The sequence below is a fragment of the Myxocyprinus asiaticus genome, chromosome 15, assembly GCF_019703515.2.
Source record: "Myxocyprinus asiaticus isolate MX2 ecotype Aquarium Trade chromosome 15, UBuf_Myxa_2, whole genome shotgun sequence".
NCBI classification, from domain to species: domain Eukaryota; kingdom Metazoa; phylum Chordata; class Actinopteri; order Cypriniformes; family Catostomidae; genus Myxocyprinus; species Myxocyprinus asiaticus.
Genome location: NC_059358.1, coordinates 8,674,834 through 8,694,141, shown reverse-complemented (window position 1 = coordinate 8,694,141; position 19,308 = coordinate 8,674,834). Strand labels below are relative to the sequence as shown.

At 36.6% G+C, this 19,308-nt stretch overlaps 2 protein-coding genes across 4 annotated transcripts in view; one reads left to right on the top strand and one right to left on the bottom strand.

Moving 5' to 3' along the window:
* The window catches only part of LOC127453073 (RUN domain-containing protein 3B-like), a 33,493-nt gene extending 23,865 nt beyond the window's left edge, over positions 1 to 9,628 (top strand). The window contains exons 5-11 of one of the 2 annotated variants that reach the window (XM_051719097.1): positions 58 to 147; positions 419 to 499; positions 1,057 to 1,228; positions 2,390 to 2,547; positions 4,115 to 4,261; positions 5,698 to 5,825; positions 7,810 to 9,628. In XM_051719097.1, the coding sequence (XP_051575057.1) occupies positions 58 to 147; positions 419 to 499; positions 1,057 to 1,228; positions 2,390 to 2,547; positions 4,115 to 4,261; positions 5,698 to 5,825; positions 7,810 to 7,955 (922 nt within the window). In that variant the 3' untranslated portion in view covers positions 7,956 to 9,628. The remainder of the gene's footprint in view (positions 1 to 57; positions 148 to 418; positions 500 to 1,056; positions 1,229 to 2,389; positions 2,548 to 4,114; positions 4,262 to 5,697; positions 5,826 to 7,809) is intronic. The other variant, XM_051719098.1, reaches the window with a different exon arrangement.
* A 125-nt stretch (positions 9,629 to 9,753) lies between these two features.
* On the bottom strand, positions 9,754 to 19,221 carry LOC127453074 (probable mitochondrial glutathione transporter SLC25A40). 2 transcript variants are annotated; one of them, XM_051719099.1, is made up of 11 exons: positions 18,955 to 19,221; positions 18,738 to 18,845; positions 18,179 to 18,238; positions 17,981 to 18,087; positions 15,838 to 15,905; positions 15,623 to 15,747; positions 15,338 to 15,511; positions 15,041 to 15,150; positions 11,520 to 11,601; positions 11,139 to 11,219; positions 9,754 to 10,890 (listed from the first exon to the last, which is right to left on the bottom strand). In XM_051719099.1, the coding sequence occupies exons 2-11, from the start codon at positions 18,835 to 18,837 to the stop codon at positions 10,757 to 10,759; spliced, it is 1,041 nt and encodes a 346-aa protein (XP_051575059.1). In that variant the 5' UTR covers positions 18,838 to 18,845; positions 18,955 to 19,221; the 3' UTR covers positions 9,754 to 10,756. The 2 variants fall into 2 exon arrangements, with proteins under 2 accessions (XP_051575059.1, XP_051575060.1); XM_051719100.1 differs by lacking the exons at positions 18,179 to 18,238; positions 18,738 to 18,845; positions 18,955 to 19,221 and adding exons at positions 17,373 to 17,420; positions 17,519 to 17,639.
* Between the last annotated feature and the right edge of the window lie 87 nt (positions 19,222 to 19,308).

Sequence of the window (19,308 nt, the reverse complement as noted above, 5' to 3'; positions counted from 1 at the left end):
TTTTGTATAGTCATGATGTGTATTGACGATGTGTCTTGTGTTGTGTTTGTTTGGCAGGAGGTTTTATGAGGAGGGGGCAGTGGTTCTGGGGGAGGAGGCAGGTCTTCTGGCTGACACTCTGATTGGCCTGAATGCCATTGACTTCAGGTACGTGTTCTTCAACATCCTGTCTGTGGGGTGGAAGTGACATTCAGCCGAGCCCCTGCAGGACAGGATGCTGATTACTCATTATATGGGTGGCGTTCCATAAACACATGTTGACACGACTCCTGGACACACACTCACTTTTAAAGCTGCAGAGAACAACCGATGTATTTTAATGTAGGACCATCCCTTCCCATAATACTCTTACACAGTAACATTCTCATCTTAAGTGCATGTATAGAGTTATGCTAAAATTCTCATCTTTTATTGACAGTTTCTGTCTGAAGGGGGAGGGGCTTGACGAGAGCTGTCCTGTCGTCATTGACTATACACCATACCTTAAATTCACACAAACGTAAGTTTTAAAAATGGATAGCACAAACACTCTTATAAGCAAAACATTTCACAAAAAGAAGTTTCTTTGGGTTTGAAGTTTTGTGCTGTTCAAAATTGAGACAAAAAGGATTCAGACACTTTCTGGTTATTAAACTTAGTGAAATGTGTCCATAGTTAATAGTAAACTACACCTGTTGTTACTCTGCTAGGACTCCTGTGTGAACTTGAGGGGAACTGACTTCATACATCCACTAAAAATCACTTTGACATCAGTTGGTTAAAAGTAATTGCAAAAATGGCAAGAAAAGTTCAGTACGTTTTGAGAAAATATCTAGCATAATTTGTCCGCAGATGCCACTTGGTTTGAAATTTTGTTCTCTAATTCAATGTAATTCATACAATTTTAAGTGTCCAAAAGTGTTTAAATACTTTTCAGTGCTGCACATACTGTGCACATACAGGCAGAATGCACTTGCTTCAGGCTTTTTAATGCATTCGACTGAAGATTATATCAGAGTAAATAATAAAGTAAGACTGTAGGATGTGTGTGTGTGTGTGTTTGTTTGTGTGCGGTAGGTCCGGCAGCATCAGCAGTGATGAAGAGGAGATGAGAACGCTGGGCAGCAGTGACAGTGAAGCAGGCACGCCTGAGTCTCACATGGCCGCTTGTCTGATGGCCGATCAGAGAAGCTGGTTCAGCAAGAGCAAACGAATAGATCAGAAATACAGAGTCGTGCTGGAACAGAAGGTGAGTGTAGGCATGTTTAGAATGGCATGCTACAAAACAACAATTACTGTTTCTGCAGTATGTAGTGTGCATAGACTACTGTGCGCAGAATGTGAATTTTCTGTATGCACGGAATACCAAGATGACCTATTAGATTTTCCAAAATGTGCAATGTATAACAGAACAAGCTGCATGCAATATGGTATCAGCTATGATTTTAATATCTTTTTTATTCATTATTTGATTATTTGATCAGATTGCAAATTTTTACACAAAATTGGATTTAAAAAAATGCTAAATAACCATGTTGACTCAATGGATTCAAGGATAAAATGACTCAGTGGACATTTCACCCAAAAATGGAAATTCTGTCAGTATGCACTCACCCTCAAACTCGTATGACGTTCTTTCTTCTGTGGAACACAAACAAAGATATTTTAAAGGATGTATGAATTTTTTTCTTTTTGTCCATACAATGTATGCCAATGGGGTCTAAATTATTCAAGCTCCGCAAAGGACATAAAGGCAGCATAAAAGTAATCCATATGACTCGAGTGGTTTAATCCATGTCTTTTGAAGCAATATGATCAAGATACAGTCCTTATTCATCATAAATTTTAAGAGACAGATTGATCATTTTTTGGGTGAACTATCCCTTTAAAATGTCTTTTCTTATGTTTCACTGAAGAAAGAAAGTCATATGGGTTTGGAACAACATGAAGGTGAGTGAATGATGAAAGAAATTTCATTTTGGGTGAACTAACCATTGAAACATGCATTTAATGAGGTCTTGTAACAACAATGTAGCATTCTTCTGTTTGAAACGTTTATCGTTGCATACTGCATACAGTTTCAAATACTGTTATACTAAAAAATAGTATGCAGTATAGTATGTAACAAGCAGTATGCTAGTATTCCATTCTGAACATAGCAGGTGTGTTTAGTTTTAATGTCAAACTGTGTGGTTGTTTTTAAATCAGTGTCTTTTTAATCTTGCCCCCAGCATTGCACATTTTAGGTCTCTCTCTAATCTTACACACCCAAAATCAGGTCATGGAGCCTCTACTAATGAGGTGCTTTCAGGTGTGTTCGATAAGAGAGACACCCTTGGGGCCCCCAGGAGCAGAGAAAAGAAACAATGACATTGATTGTATTAACTGTAACAATCGCATGTATGTTTAGGGTTATCTGGAGGAGTTGGTGCGTTTGAGGGAAGCTCAGCTCTCTGAATCTGTCTCTCAGAATAAATCTCTCCTGCAGCGACTCACAGACACGGAAATCAGCCACAAACTGGAGAAAGAGCAGCTGGAGTTCGTCATACTGGAGCTACAGGATCAACTGTACATCTGAATGCTGAGGCCTATTTTACACATGATATTAAAGGGATAGTTCACCCAAAAATGAAAATTCTCTCATTATTTACTCACCCTCTTGCCATCCCAGATGAGTGTCTTTCTTCTGCAGAACACAAATGAAGATTTTTAGAAGAATCTCCACACTGTTGGTCCATACAATGCAAGTGAATGGTGGCCAGAACCTTGATGTCCAAAAAGCATTAAAAGGCAGCAAAAAAGTAATCCTTAAGTCTCCAGTAGTTTAATCCATGTCTTAAGAAGTGATATGATAGGTGTGGGTGAAAAACAGATCAATATTTAAGTCCTTTTTACAATAAATCAACTTTCAAACAGCCCTCCTATGCACGTTTTTGGCGATTCACATTCTTCGTGCATATATCACCACCTAATGGACTGTTGTGCAAATGTGATTTATTTATTCTTTGCTTTATCCCTCCCTGTTTTTTCTTTCTCGTCCCTGCCCAGTAGGTGGCGATATGCATGAAGAATGCAAATCGGCAGAAAACAGAAGAACAACAACTCTCTTGAACGTGCATAGAGGGCTGTGTGAAAGTAGATTTATAGTAAAAAAGGACTTAAATATTGATCTGATAACACTGGATTCACATGGATTACTTTTATTCACTTGCATTGATAGGACCTACAGATATTTTTCTAAAAATCTTCATTTGTGTTCTTCAGATGAAAGAAAGTCATACACATCTGGGATGGCAAGCGTGTGAGTAAATGATGAGAGAATTTTAATTTGTGGGTGAACTATTCCTTTAAAATGTGTTTCAATTTTATCTTCTGTGATCAGTGATTTTGAAAAGAGGGTCTCTGATTTTGTGACTGCATACATTAATTACTATGTTGTTACTGCATGCTAATAAAGTGCAAAAAAAAAGTCTGCACCCTCTTGCTTCCAAATATACTTCTGAATATTATTTTATTTTCTCATTGCAAAATGTGACATTTCCAGTGTGTGTTACTGAGTAATATGCTTTTGTAGAAGTGGAAATATTTGGATATGTGCAGTATAATTGATTTCTATCAGTGAACATGCAGATATTAGCATGTTTGTATATTTATTTTGGTACCACAAGATGTGGAGTAGAAGCAGCGTTTAGCCTCATCTTTGTGCGTTTTTTCCTGCTTCTTACCTTTCCTAACAGATGATGTCTGAAATTCTTAATGTTTCAGTGCTGTGATTGATTGCCTCTTCTTTGCAGAGACATCAGCAGCTAGACCAGAGCAGGGTTGCTAGGGAAACAGACGCAAATAAGTTAATGGACTATGGACCCTTTTCACAGACCGTGATGACTCGTTTCCACCTTATTTAGCAGCAAAAAGTGGAACTTGAATGTTTAAAGTGTCTCAGAGCTGCAGTGTTTACAATCTTCAGCTAGTCAATTTGCGAATGGTTTACTTATAGCTGTCTCTGGACATTAAACTGGGATAGGGGAACATATTTGAACAAAATCACACAAATCACCTTTAAATTGTCCACTGATTTTCTCAGTTGGTTAAATGCATGTTCATGACTGTATCTCCTCTCTGTTTGTTTCTCTAGAACAGTGTTGAAGAACCACGACCTGCGCTCCAGACAGGAGCTTACCTCTCACCTGACAAATCAATGGCCTTCACCTTCTGCCTTGGATACCAACGCGGTTGCCTTGGATACACTCCTGTACATGAAACGCACAGGACCATGGGAGGAGTATGTGCTTTATGTATCATACAAAAGTATCCTCCCAGTATACTCATCCTCTTAAAGAATACATGCAGCTTCACATCAGATCTCATCCACTGTTGGATTCCAGTCATGTTTCTCTTGTACAGCGAACGATCCAGAAATCAGAAGTTAGTCAGCTATGGCCATTATCTCATCCTCTGGTTTTAGCTCATCTAATTGTAACCCAGACGTCAATGGTGTGTGGGTGAATCTCTCAAAAACATGTCCAGGTTATAATAACCCCCCCCCCCCCCCTTTAATTTAATTTATGCAAAATTAAGTTTTGCATAGACAAAATTAAGCCTATTTTGCATTAATAGACTGTTGAAATGCTTAATATCCTTAGATAATGCTTTGTGACATTATTTTCATGACAATTAAAGCTGAAGTGTGTAACTTTGAAAAACTTTCTTGTGTCACTGCTTAATATGCAGAGATCTTTTTAAAGGGATAGTTCACCTAAAAATGAAAATTCTCTTCTCATTTACTCACCTTCATGAAATCTCAGATGTGAACAACTTTATTTCTTTAGCAGAACACAAACCAAGTAATAGCAAAATATCTCAGTTCTGTAGGTCCATACAATGCAAGCGAATGGTGATCAGACATTTGTAGCTCCAAAAATCACATAAAGGAAACATAAAAGTAATCCATATCTTCAGAAGCGATATGTGTGGGTGAGAAACAGAACAATATTTAAGTCCTTTTTTACTCTAAATCTCCATTTTAACTTTCACTTTCAGATGTGAAACTGAAACTAAACAGGCACCACATGTGACTTTCAGATGTAAAAGTGAAAGTGGAGATTTTAAGTTAAACAACTTTTTATTATATGGCTTCTGAGGATTTAAACACTGGAGTGTTATTGATTACTCTGTTTCCTTTATGTGATTTTTGAGCTACAAAATCTGATCACCATTCATTTGCATTGTATGGACAGTCCTACAGACTGAGATACAGAATTCTTCTAGAAATCATTTTTGTGTTCTGCTGAATTAAGAAAGTCATAATCATCTGGGATGGCATGAGGGTGAGTAAATGATGAGAGAATTTTCATTTTTGGGTGAACTATCCCTTTAAGACACTCATAGCTACTTATTTCAGCTTTAAGCATATTTACTCCTTTTCTGATTCATTTAAATTAGTAAACTTTAAAGGCAGTGCCATAATATATATATATATATATATATATATATATATATATATATATATATATATATAATGTGATGAATAAGCTTGTTTTTCTTTAAGAATAATATAATTTGTATATTTATTTTTTAGTTATTTTAATTTTTATATATTTTATTAGTTTATGATAACATTTTAGTATTTATTTTTATTACAGTATTTTGGGATTAAATATGACCTGCGCATGTTCTTTCAAGATTTCTTAAGATTCACCTGTGTGTGTGTGTTCACAGGAAGAGCTTCCAGAGTTTGGAGCAGTTGTCTGCAGATATGAGTCTCTCTCAGATGTCTCTCGATCCTGCACAACTGAACACACACAGTCTAGACGGCAAGGCAGGACCAACGCACTGGCATAAAGAAGGTTTGTGATATGTGTGTTATGAGTCAGCCATTGTGACATCATTCTCTGAAAACGAGCTTGATTATACATGATGTCATTTCATTTTATGGATGGTTCCACACACCTCCTGAGGGAAGATGTCAGCATCCCTCCTTCAGTATTTGAATGAATCTAACGAAAACAATTCCGAGTCACATTTCACTCCAAAATCAATAGAAAAAAAAATTTGCCTTTTGCACTGTGACATTACTTTCACCCTAATCAAGCACATTTCTCCACTGAATTCTTATTCATGTAATGCGTCAGGACATTTGACTTCTTTTGTAAGTCTCATGACTCCCATCATTCTCAGTGGCAATTCTCATTAATTTAATACAGTATTTTTACAAAACAAATTCAGTATTACAGTTACAAAAATACTGTAATACAATGATTTAAAAATAGCATAATTTAAAGACAGTAGATGTATAAATACTTAAAAATGTATTAATATAATTATTATATGTCAGGAAAAAGCTTCTTAATTACCATAAAAATAATGTCTATGAAAAATCTCGAAGGAAAATTCCAGGTTCAATACAAGTTAAGCTCAATCGACGGCATTTGTGGCATAATGTTGATCATCAGGAAAATTTATTTTGACTCGTCCCTCCTTTTCTTTAAAAAAAGCAAAAATCGAGGATACAGTGAGGCACTTGTAATGGAAGTGAATGGTGGCCAATATTTGGAGGGCTTAAAGGCAGAAATGTGAAGCTTATAATTTTATAAAAGCACTTAAATTAATTCTTCTGTTAAAACATTTGAGCTGTAAATCTGCTCAAATTTAAATTTTTACAGTCATTTTAGGGTTTGTTAATATCATCTTGGCAACGAAGTTGTATTATTGGCTATAACTTTACACAGAAAAGGTTAGTAAGTGATTCTATCACACTAAAATCATGTTTACACGCATATTGTTTATGTCATGTAGCTATACTTTTTTAATTTTCAAAAATTGGCCCCATTCACTTCCATTGTTAGTGACGCACTGTAACCCAGATTTTTGCTTTTTTTAAAGGAGAGGCAAGTCAAAATAAATTTTTGTGGTAATCAATATTATGCTGTCAATTGAGCTTAACTTTTATTGTACATGGAATGTTACATGTAACATGTGAAAACAGTATGCAGTGATAAACATTTCAAACACTAGTTTGGTACATTGTTGTCACCCGATGTCATTATGTTACATAACTAATTCAGCAAGTGAAGCCAAGTTATCATCTTGAATAATCAATGCATTTTTTTGCGTTTTGAATATTTTTTGTAAAAATCACTGTCGATATTACTTGGTTCCTTCACACTGAAAATGGCAAGTCAAGCGTATTGCATTGTGGGACACTGTACTGCGGTTGTATACCGCACAATGTTGGCAAATGTTGTAGTTCATGCAAAGAAGATTCACATGCTGTGCAAAGCGCACTACAGAAATACAACCTCAATTCTGAAAAAGTTGTGACAATTTGGAAAATGCTAGTAAAAACAAAAAGGATTATTCAGTGCCCGAACGCTTAATAAGTGTTACTAGTAGAAGTGGCGATATTCAATATTGGTAAACACTCGACTGTCCCAACTTCTTCGGAGTGTGCTGCAATCATCTGATTTGAAGTGAGTGTGTATTTCCAAAAAGACACATTTAAATTCACAAGGTAAAAAATCAAATAATGAGTTATAGTGCTTTCAATATAGCACAGGGTGAATAGAATTTACGAATCACTCCTTTTTGTTTTTATTAGCATTAGCCAAACTGTCCCATATTTTTTTGGAATTGGGGTTGTGGTACGAGTAGTCTGGTAGTATGCTATTCCAAACATAGCCATTGTTATCTAGACTGCTTTCTGTAAAAATGTTCCTCTCTGCTCCTCTGTGTCTGCTGCTCTGCCTTTAATAACATCAGTAACATCATTACAACATTTCACATGGGAGATGATGATGTCTCCAAACTCTATTAATGTGTTTGTTTTTACAGGGAAAGAAGATACTCCTTCGCTGAGGGGTTTGTGTGGATCATTGACCTCAATGGCCAGTTACAAATCTCTGGCCAGTCTGAAGTCCAGTGAGTATCTGGCCAGTCCAACACCAGACATGACCAGCCCAGGACTCACTCCGTCCTGAACACACAAGACACGTATGGACATTATACACTCGTACAGGCTTGTGCTGAGCAGACACATTAACGCACACACAAACACACTCTACTGCTTGAGAAACAACGGTTTGGACTTCGAGTTGAAGTGAAGAAATTGAAGAGAAAAAATCAGAAAGAAAAACTACCAGTCAGTACCATCCTCAGAGCTTCTAAAGGACAGTTCTGACAATCCAGTTCTGTTCTGACTGTTTTAGTCTAATTTGAAGCTAAATCTGTTCAAAAATGAACATTCTGTCATTGCTAGTGTTCATTTGTGTTTGACTTTATAACATTCACACGAGTTTAATGGATTACAGTGAATGACAATCTTGACTCAGGACATCAGTGGATTTTAGCTATTTGTGGAACTACCTAGATTTCAATGATAATTCAACGACTGCTGTTTTGGCAAAGTTTTGTTTTGCATGGCATTTTTATTTTGTGCTTGAGGAAATCCTGCTCTTAAAATCTGTCCTATGTGGAAAATGAAGTTAAAACAATCAGCTCAAACTATAAAAATGAGCATGTTTCCCTCACACATTATTCAACACATTCAGTCAGCATGAAACACAGTTTACAACCCATTTTACTTCCACAACAGAACATACTGTATTTTAAACAAGTTAAAGTAATTCTATTAGGGGGGAAAAAAATATAGAATGAGACTTTTTATCCATTAAAAAGAGAGCAAGGGGGATTTATGTCAGCCAAAAGTAAAATTATTACATTTTGATTCAAGTTAACAAAGACAAAAAAAAATTTTCTTTGGAATAACATGCACAGATTAGTTGTGCACAACAGGGCCAGGAACGTGAATTAAGTAACTAAATAGGGTCCATGTTTATTTAATTCAGCTAGACTTTAAAATTCACCACAGATGTAGCCCTAAAAGAACTGAATTTGTTCTGAGTATGACAAAGACAACAGTGTTCAAGAGAAAATATTGATTTGATCACCTTTTGATCACCATCTTAAAATATATTAGACATAGAGGTTTTTATGTGCATAGCGGAATGCAGGAAATACAGTAAAGTACATGGTTAAGAGTGACTCAAGTGGTGCTTTATCTTCTGATTATGTTGATTCAGTTTCTGATACTCAAGTCAGAGTTTTAGCCTTTAAATTTTAAAGTTATGCCTTTACTGATATTTTTGAATGTATTCTTTCTCTCTCAAGGCTTTTAAGTCTTAAGTCAAGATTTGGTGATTATGCCTTTGTTTCTTCATCTGACTTTTACATTTGTTCTGTTGCAGTGTGACAGAAATGAATGGAGTGAGGATAACAAGGGCATTCTAAGATGAATATCATATATTCATTATAATTTAACCTCAATATGTTCCATCATATTTAACTGTATGTGCTCATCTATGATTAGTCAATAATAAATTCATATATGATGTATATCTTGATGTTGATTTTTTTTCGCATTTGCTTTGGGCTAAAGGAATATTCCGGGTTTAATACAAGTTAAGCTCAATCGACAGCATTGCGGCATAATGCTGATCACCACAAAAATTAATTTTGACTCGTCCCTGCTTTTCCTTAAAAAAAAAAAAAAAAAAAAGCTATGGTTACAGTGAGGTACTTACAATGGAAGTGAATGGGGGGACAATTTTTGGAGGGTTTAATGCAGAAATCTGAAGGTTATAATAAAAAAAAAAAAAAAATATTTTTTTATTCTTTTGTTAAAACTATTCTTTGAGCTGTTATTTAAATTGTCATTTTAGACATTACATCATCATGGCAACGAAGTTGTAAAATTGGCTATTACTTTACACAAAAAAACATCAGCAAGTGATTTTATTGCAATAAAATGATGTTTACATGCAATATTATGTTTTGTGGCTATACTTTTTGAAAAGCGTGTATTTTAATGTTCAAAATTTGGCCCCATTCACTGCCATTATATGTAACCCAGATTTTTGCTTTTTTTTAAAGAAGTGGGACAAGTCAAAATGAATTTTTGTGGTAATCAACATTATGCCACAAATGCTATGGAATATTTCTTTTAAGTTACACTGGCTATGTTCGGAATGGAATAAAAATAAATAAAAAGACAAAATGTTTAATCACTTATGCATTTTAAAAATTACATACAGTTCTACTATTTTAAATGCTGTTGTCCAATCTTACTTTGTAAGGTCAGGATCAATATGTTTTAAATTATTTCAACACACTGTTCAGTTTAAAATATAGCCTTAACACAATAGAGTTGCTTTAGTTTCAGGAGTTTTGGCACCATTCACACACAATGTCTTCATTTATTAACACAAACTTATAACAGAAATAACAAATAACCAAACAGAAGACTATTGAGATATTTAACCTTAAACATTTGAATAAAAATCTAACATTTAGATTAAAATCACTGTAATAAACACTGGGATGTATTAGTGTTTGGCGAGAATAAAATTTGTCAAAAAGATTTTTTCTTCACCTCTTTTCATCAATAAATAAAAGAATAGAGAATATTAAATGTTCTGATTTTGATCCAAGTAGAAGCTGCATAATTTAGATGATAGAAAAATACCCAAAAGATGTGCATCATGTTCCTCCTTTACACTTTTAAATGAATATTTACTAAATGGCAGATCATTTCACAGCAGCAGATCTGAATTAATATCTGCTACAGACAGAAGCCCACAATAAATGCATGATGTGAAAATGTATTTTTCTAATGCATTTAAACAAAGTCCTGTGATTAAATGTTGTTTGTAATTTAGTGATTTGCTGAGTAGCTCCTGTGTCTCAGGTGTGTGTGTGTGTGTGTGTGTGCGCGTGCGTGAGATCAGGCACTGGGCTGCAGTCTGGTCACCATTTGTTTCTCCTGGTTGTGTCTGCGGAAGAAAGCTTTTCCAATCTCATATGTGCTGATCATGATGGCACACGCTGGAGCCACTTTAATCAGCCTTGGCATAAAACCTGAAGATGAGAGAAATGAAGAGAGAGAGAGGAAGTTATACAGTACTCCTGCGACATCTATTGGCCAATTTACACAAAGGTTTTTCCACTCCTATGTCAAGAAAAATGGGAATTTCAAAAGTAAGTCATTGTCACTTAGTGTCAACTAAATATAGATTTCTAAATGCCTTGCTAGTCATCTAAGTAATCCAAGTGTTTGTGGCTTTTTATTTATAAAATTGTGGTATACACACAAAAGCATTATTTACCTGCAAACAGTCCCAACAGACCATTTTCTGATACTATCCTTTTCATCACATTATATGTGCTGGACGAGACTTGCGTAGACACTACAGAGACGAGAAATGCAGTGAATACCTCACATTAATATGTTATTCTAATATGATTAGATATTAAAACACCAAAGCTGGAAATCCCAATCAAATGATGGAATGCACTTTTATGATAATTTGCCATTTCTCGATTACCCTCACAAAGAGCACTTTCTAGCCTTTGAAATATTTTAGAACAAAGTATAACTTTTAATAACCAATTACTTTTCCTTTTTTATTAATTTCACTAAGTTTTCCATGACCATGGTAAACCTGACAATAATACTTTAAACGGTTCACCTTAATTTTGATACTCACAATTCATTGCCTGCAGTTCACCCAGTTCCACCTGTCGTCTCGTTTTCACCACGTCAAACGGCAGTGTGACGATCGCTGCAATCTAAAATAAGAAAGCTTTAGTTTCTTTATAACTTTTAAGATAAAAAGGCAAGCCAAAAAAATACAAAGCCTGGTGATTCTGCTGGTCAAAAATAAATGATTTAGAGTGTAAACTTCATTGCCCATAATTCCTCAGCATATTAACCATGTGTTTCTCCTGTGACTACATGTGAATTAATTTCATCAAGGGGAGGGTCTTTGATTTCATGACATACATACATAATTTACTATGTTGCTGTGTAATTGTGTGTAAAAACGCAAAAGGTTTACCTTTAACTTCTAACATAATTGAAATTTACCAGATACATGAACTCTTAAGGTGAATTCTCATTGATATTTTAGTCAAGAATCTTGATGAACTGAACTTCAGGTGTGTGTGCTTCACTTTTACAAATTCTTTTAAAGCCACACAAAGATTTTGTTTGGACGCAATGATTGTATGTAGAGGTGGACCGATTGTGGATTTTGCCAGTAACTGATTAATCGGTCAGTAGTTTTTAAAACTGATTTAAAGTATGTTCAAATATTTTCTTAGTCTTTCCTTACAATGACAGGCACAGATATAGAGGCTAAAAGAGCCCAAAATGAATAATGCAAATGCAGTTTATTTTGCAACCAAATCCCAATAATGACCAGAAAATTTTTAGACTTGGTGCAAAATTACCGACATGGCCCTGTTACAGTGCTCTGTGTGCAAATATTAACCAAATTAAGCTTTTTATAGACTTTATATTCACCAGATGAGGTTTAATGAGTAATAAGGTTTATTATTATTCACAAGAAATGAAGTTGGAGACATGATGTATGTGTTGGCTGGACACACTTCCACATTAGAGGTAGGCCGATATATCGGTTTTACTAATGAATCGTTGTCAATAGTTTACTTTTTGGAACTATCGGTTATAGTAAAAAATCTATGCTGATAGTAGCCAGAGTTTATTATTACTTTGTGGCAAGCGCTGGAGGATTCAACAGTTACATCTTGGTTCTACAGTATAAGAGCGGCCTCTAGAGATGACATAAAAACAATCATTGACACCTTGTGGGGATTTGCTGATTTGTTGAGGTTGCAAATTTTGATTTGATAAACAAGACTTGTAAATTGAAGCAAGGGCATGCCAAAAAAAGTATATGGAAACATGCCCCCTCAACACATACATTGTGTCTCTTCATATCTTGAGAATAAAAATGTAACTTATTCCTCATTTAACCTCATCTGATGAAATATATATTTACAAAACCCTTCATCTGGTGAATATCTAGGCTATAAAAGAAACTTAATTTGGTAAATACTTTATATATATATATATATATATATATATATATATTATATTCGCTCACCGGCCTCTTTATTATGCACACCTGTACATCTACTTATGCGATTATCTTATCAGCCAATCATGTGGCAGCAGTGAAATGTATAAAATCATTCAGATATGGGTCAGGAGCTTTAGTTAAGGTTCACAACAACCATCAGAATGGGGAGAAAATGTGATTTAGAATGTGGCATGATCGTTGGTGCCAGACGGGCTGGTTTGAGCATTTCTGTAACTGATGATCTCCTGGGATTTTCATGCACAACAGCCTCTACAGTGCAAAAAACAACCAGTGAGCGGCAGTTCTGTGGACGGAAACGCCTTGTTGATGAGAGAGGTCAACGGGGAATGGCCAGACTGGTTCAAGCTGACAGAAAGGCTACGGTAACTCAGATAACCCCTCTGTACAATTGTAGTGAGCTGAATTGTAGTGAGTAGAATTGCATCTCAGAATGCACAACATGTCGAACCTTGCGGCGGATGGGCTACAACAGCAGAAGACCACGTTGGGTTCCACTTTTTGTCAGCCAAGAAAACAACAAAAACTGAGGCTGCAGTGGGACTACCATTTGTGTACCTCAGCAGAAATCCAATTTGTCAGACCAGGCAATGTTTTTCCAATCATTTACTGTCCAGTTTTGGTGAGCCTGTTCCCACTGCAGCCTCAGTTTCCTGTTCTTAGCTGAAAGTAGTGGTACCCGGAGGGGTCTTCTGCTGCTGTAGCCCATCCGCCTCAATGTTCGACGTGTTGTATGTTCAGAAATGCTTTTCTGCATAGAACTGTTGTAACGTGTGGTTATTTGGGTTATTGTCACCTTCCTGTCAGCTTGTACCAGTCTGGCCATTCTCCTCAGACCTCTGTTATTAACAAGCCGCTTTCACCCACAGAACTGTCACTCGCTGGATGTTTTATGTTTTTCGCACCATTCTCTTTACACTCTGGAGACTGTTGTGCGTGAAAATCCCAGGAGATCAGCAGTTACAGAAATACTCAAACCAGCCCATCTGGCATCAACAATCATGCCACGGTCTAAATCACTGAGATCAAATTTTTCCCCCATTCTGATGGTTGATGTGAACATTAACTGAAGCTCATGACCCATATCTGCATGATTTTATACATTACACTGCTGCCACACGATTGGCTGATTCGATAATCGCAGGAATAAGCAGATGTACAGGTGTACCTAATAAGTAGCCAGTGAGAGTAGAGGGCATTGTAACAGATCCAATTCTCTGTCATTTCAAAATAAGAGTCCACTGTGTATTTGGGGGTTGTTTATAGTTTAAAGTTCTGCGTTATGCACTAAATTAAAGAAGAAAAAAAATATATACTAGGATTTTTTACTGGCCGATTAATCCGTTATCAGCCTTTTCCACCACTTTAGTTATCGGTACTGGCAAAATCCACTGTCGGTCCACCTCTAATCCATATAGTCGCATTTTTCTTTAATTCCTCTCGCTTGAATTCAGAACACTTTAACTATTCAAAATAACAAAACATCATTGAAGTGAAGATCAAAATATGGATGAACTTTGGCAATGATGAAAGATTTAGATACAGCAAATTCCCACGTGACTGTTTTTATTTCACATCTACAGGCTGCTGTTATACTGTTGATCCAAGCCGTTCTAACTGTAGAATCCTCCAGTGAAGGCCACAAAGGAAAAGGGAGGAATAAAAAAAAAAAAAAATTTGCAACTACTGGTACAGATTTATGCCCATAACGGTGTGAAAAATGCATCAGCACGATCTACCTCGAAATGCATCTGAACAGACCTATCCGTCCTCTAATTGCATGTTAGGGAAGTAGGCCTGTTTTGGTCCATTTCTCACCCAAAGCTATCATATTGCTTCAGAAGACGTGGAATATACCACTCAAATCATATGGATTACTTTTATGCTCCCTTTATATGCTTTTTGGGGCTTGAAAGTTTTGATCCCCATTGACATGATTGTGTATTTTATCCACAACTCATACATTCTTAAAATATCTTTGTGTTCCGCAAAGAGAGAGAGTCAAACAGGTTTAAAATGGCATGAGGGTGAGTAAATGAAGTGAGAACCATTCCTTTAATACCAGCAGTAAACGGATGATGCAGGTTTAAATAACAGCGACTAACCGATCCAGACAGTGCTCCAGCTATGAATGTGATAGTAAAGGTTGGATTGGAAGAGCCGTAGTATTCACAGAGCCAGGCTTTACCCTTCTCATAGTTATACCAGTACATCGCTGAGGAAAAAGACCAAACACATATGTCCAATTAGAAAAGAGGTAACAGCAGAAAATATACGTTCAGATAGCATGTGATGTGTCGTTGATCTGTACCGTTTATACCACAGAAGATACTGTATATTAGCAAGGTTATATGAAAATGCACAGCAAGGCATGTCCCAATCAAGTCAAGACAAAGAGTCACCTGAAAAGGGGACGTCTCGGAGTAGTGTGGGACCCCAGCCCCTCCACAAAGACTGCCAGCCTTCGTTGTGCAATGAAGACCAGATCACAGCGCTCAGCTGCCGGTACGACTGTTTCTCAGACTGAAGCTTTGTGCGGATCAGCTCCAGGGGGCTGATTACTGTGGCCGAGCCCACTGATAAACATATATACACGCACAAAACTCATGTGAAGCCAAGGACACTTTAACATTAGATCAACAGGTGGAGAACAGGTCAAACATTTTATTAGAAGGGTTAAATGGTACCTCTTGCGATAGCACCGGCCAATAGCGGCGCCAAGTCTGATCTGTCTTCCATCCTGACCTTCAGAGCAGCACACAGCTGATCATAACATGTAAAATAGATCATGGTCGCAGGCACCGCCATCACTCTGGGAAGCAAAATCAGTTCAATCTGTGTTAAAAGTTCATTTGTGTTCAGACAGCAGGTTACAGTGCAGAAATTGTTGCTAAACACTCACAGTGTTGGAGGAAGGCCGCTCCACAGAGATCTAACTCCCTCCCGGCGTATAATCTTAATGAAGGCATCCTAGATAACAAAAGGCAGACACATAACCTCGCTGAATATTTTTATCATTATTTAATGGTTAAGTATCATTTCTATACCACTAGCAGAACCAAAGAGAATTATAATAACAATTGTCTCCACCTGGATTCGCATATCCTCAAAATGACAGCCAATGAACTTTTAATTTTATATATATACACACACATACAGCCTTAATCCCAAAAAAGTTGGGATAGCATGGGAAATAATAATAAAAACAAAAAGGAGTGATTTGTAAATTCTATTCACACTGTGCTATATTATAGGAATGGTTCACCCAAAAATGATAATTCTCTCATCATTTACACACCCTCATGCCATCCAAGGTGTGTATTACTGTCTTTCTTTAGCAGAACACAAATTAAGATTTTTACAAGAATATTTCAGCTCTGCAGGTCCATAAAATTCAAGTGAATGGGTGCAAACTTTTCGAAGCTCCAAAAAGTACATATAGCCATCATAAAAATAATCCATACTATTCCAGTCATCTAATTAATGTCTTCTGAAGTTAAACACTAGGTGTAAGAAATAGATAAATATTTATTTATGCTCCTCTGTTGTAAACAACACTGCGCTTCTTTTCTCGCGTGAACTGATGCGGTCAACGAGCTTGACCTCGACCCTCATGAATTTTTCGCTTCAGAAGATATCAATTAATCCACTTGGAGTCGAACGGATTACTTTTTTGGCTATATGTGCTCAGTTTTGGGTAAACTAATCCTTTAAAAGCACTGCAACAACACATTACTGGATGATTCAAATTAAATTATTATTTTGAAAATATACACTTATTTCAAATCAGATGACTGCAACATGCTCCCAAAAGGTTGGGACAGTTGAACACTGTGTAATGTCACCAATTCTTCTGATAAGACTTATTAAGCTTTTGGGCATTGAAGACAAGTTTTTAAGTTTAGCAAGCAGAATGTTCCCCCATTCATCCATTCTGCAAGTCTTCGGCTACTCAATTATATGGGCCTTCATTGCCGTATTTTGAGCTTCATAATGACATTCTCAATTGGAGACAGGTCAGGACTGCAGGCAGGCCAATCTTGCACCCGCACTCTCTGCTTACGCAGCCATGCACTTGTAATCTGGGCAGTATGTGGTTTGGCATTGTCCTGCTAGAAAACTTCATCCTGCTGGAAATCTATTTCTTACACATACCTAGCGTTTTGCTTCAAGACATTCATTAATCCACTGGAGTCCAACGGATTACTTTTATAATGGCTATATGTGCTTTTTGGAGGTTCAAATAGTTGGCACCCATTCACTTGCATTGTATGGACCTACAGAGCTGAAATATTCTTCCAATAATCTTTGTGGTCTGCTGAAGAAAGAAAGTCATACACATCTGGGATGGCATGAGGGTGAGTAAATGATGAGAGAATTTTCATTTTTGGGTGAGCTATTCCTTTAAGGCTTTACTTTGCAAAGCAGAAGCCATACATCAACATGGTCCAGAAGCGCTGCCGACTTCTCTGGGCTCGGTCTCATCTGAGATGGAAAGTAGAACAGTGGAATTGTGTTTAATGTTCCAACGAGTCCACATTTCAAATAATTTAAATAAAAAAATTTTTTTTAAAAAAACAAACAGCTGTTGTGTTCTCCGGGACAAAGAGGAAAAGGACCATCCAAGCTGTTATCAGCATCAAGTACAAAAACCAGTGTCTGTCATGGTATGGGGATGTTTCAGTACTTCGGTAACTTGCACATCTGTAATAGAACGATTAATGCAGAAAGATATGTACACATTTTGAAACAACATATACTGTAATCCAGATGCCATCTTTTCCAGGAATGTCCCTGCATTTTCCAGCAGGACAACTCCAAACCACATACTGCCCGGATTACAAATACATCGCTGCGTAAGCAGAGAGTCCGTGTGCTATATTGGCCTGCCTGCAGTCCTAAATTGTCTCCAGTTGAGAATGTGTGGTGCATTAGGAAGTGCAAATTACAGCAACAGAGGCCCTGTACAATTACGCAGCTAAAGACCTGGATAAAAGATAAATGGGGAAAATTCTATATATTTATATGGTTATGAGTATACTTACCACAGTGCCGTTGAAATGACCGGCTGCTTTGTACCATGCCTTTCCATTTCCATTTTCACAGACACATAAATGATCCATCAAGCCATTACAGTACACGAAACATTTTCCTATCAGTCACCAAAAAATGAGAGTCAACCATGACAATTTCTGTATATACGGAAACATTTGACTTCAAAACAGACAACGGCTTATATTTACCTTTGGGAAAAGGATTCTTCTGTGCTTGCAGTCTTATCTTCACAACATCCAGAGGAGTTACTGCGGACATGAACACAATAAACTAAATTTGCAACTTAGCGGTAAAATTAATTGCACAGCTTACAGTACAGTGTCAAAAATGTTGTCAAAAAGTAGAGTCATTTTACAAAAAAATAAAATAAAATTTTAAAAAGGCATCTGGCACATTAATCAATTTAAAACACTTAAGGTTTGATAATTATGCATCTAACTCCTTCCAGTTGCTCAACTTTTAGAGCATGCTGCTAGCTATGCCAAGGACATGGGTTTGATTCCCAGAGAACACACATACTGCTAAAATGTATACTCTGAATGCATACCAATTTGCTTTGGATAAAACCATCTGGCAAATGTGTAAATGCAATGTAAATCGAACTGTCAAACAATGTAATTTTATGCTATTCTGATCTTTAATCAAACATGTTTCTGTTATACATAAATTAATACATTTTAATTAATGAATTTTTCAGCACAACCAGTCCTGTGTCATCTGATCTACACCCAAGCTACAGACCCTTACCGAACAGTGATGTAATAATTGCCCCAGAGCAGGACGCCACCATCTGCTGGAAAGGTGTAATGCCCTCCGTGGGTTCTGGGGAACTTTTTGGAGAGGTCATCTCAAAGCCTGAGATGTAGAGAAAGTTCAGATGAATAAGTACTGGGTTTTACAAGTTCCATTAACCACCTTATTTAGTGAGTGACAGTCATGTGTCAAAAATAATTGATTCGCTTACCTTTATTTTTGCTTCTTCGGAATCACATGTTCCTAATAGATCTGAACACAAACACACCCCCTGATTACATTTACTTTCACAAGCTAATCATCAACAATCAGTCAACTGTTATCAGGTAAACTTTTTAAATGATGTCAACATTGAATAGCAGCTAAACCCGAGAAAAGAAACCAATGCCAATCGGGGACGATGATATAATCGAAAGATATCGATGAATTCACACAATTTTGCTATTTCACGCGCTTACACAACGTCACATGTGCTTGTTGTGCGCGCAGTGTATTTCAAGCCAGCAGATTCGTTACTTCCGGATATTTAAATTTCATCATTCGATACAAAGGAAAACTCATGGAC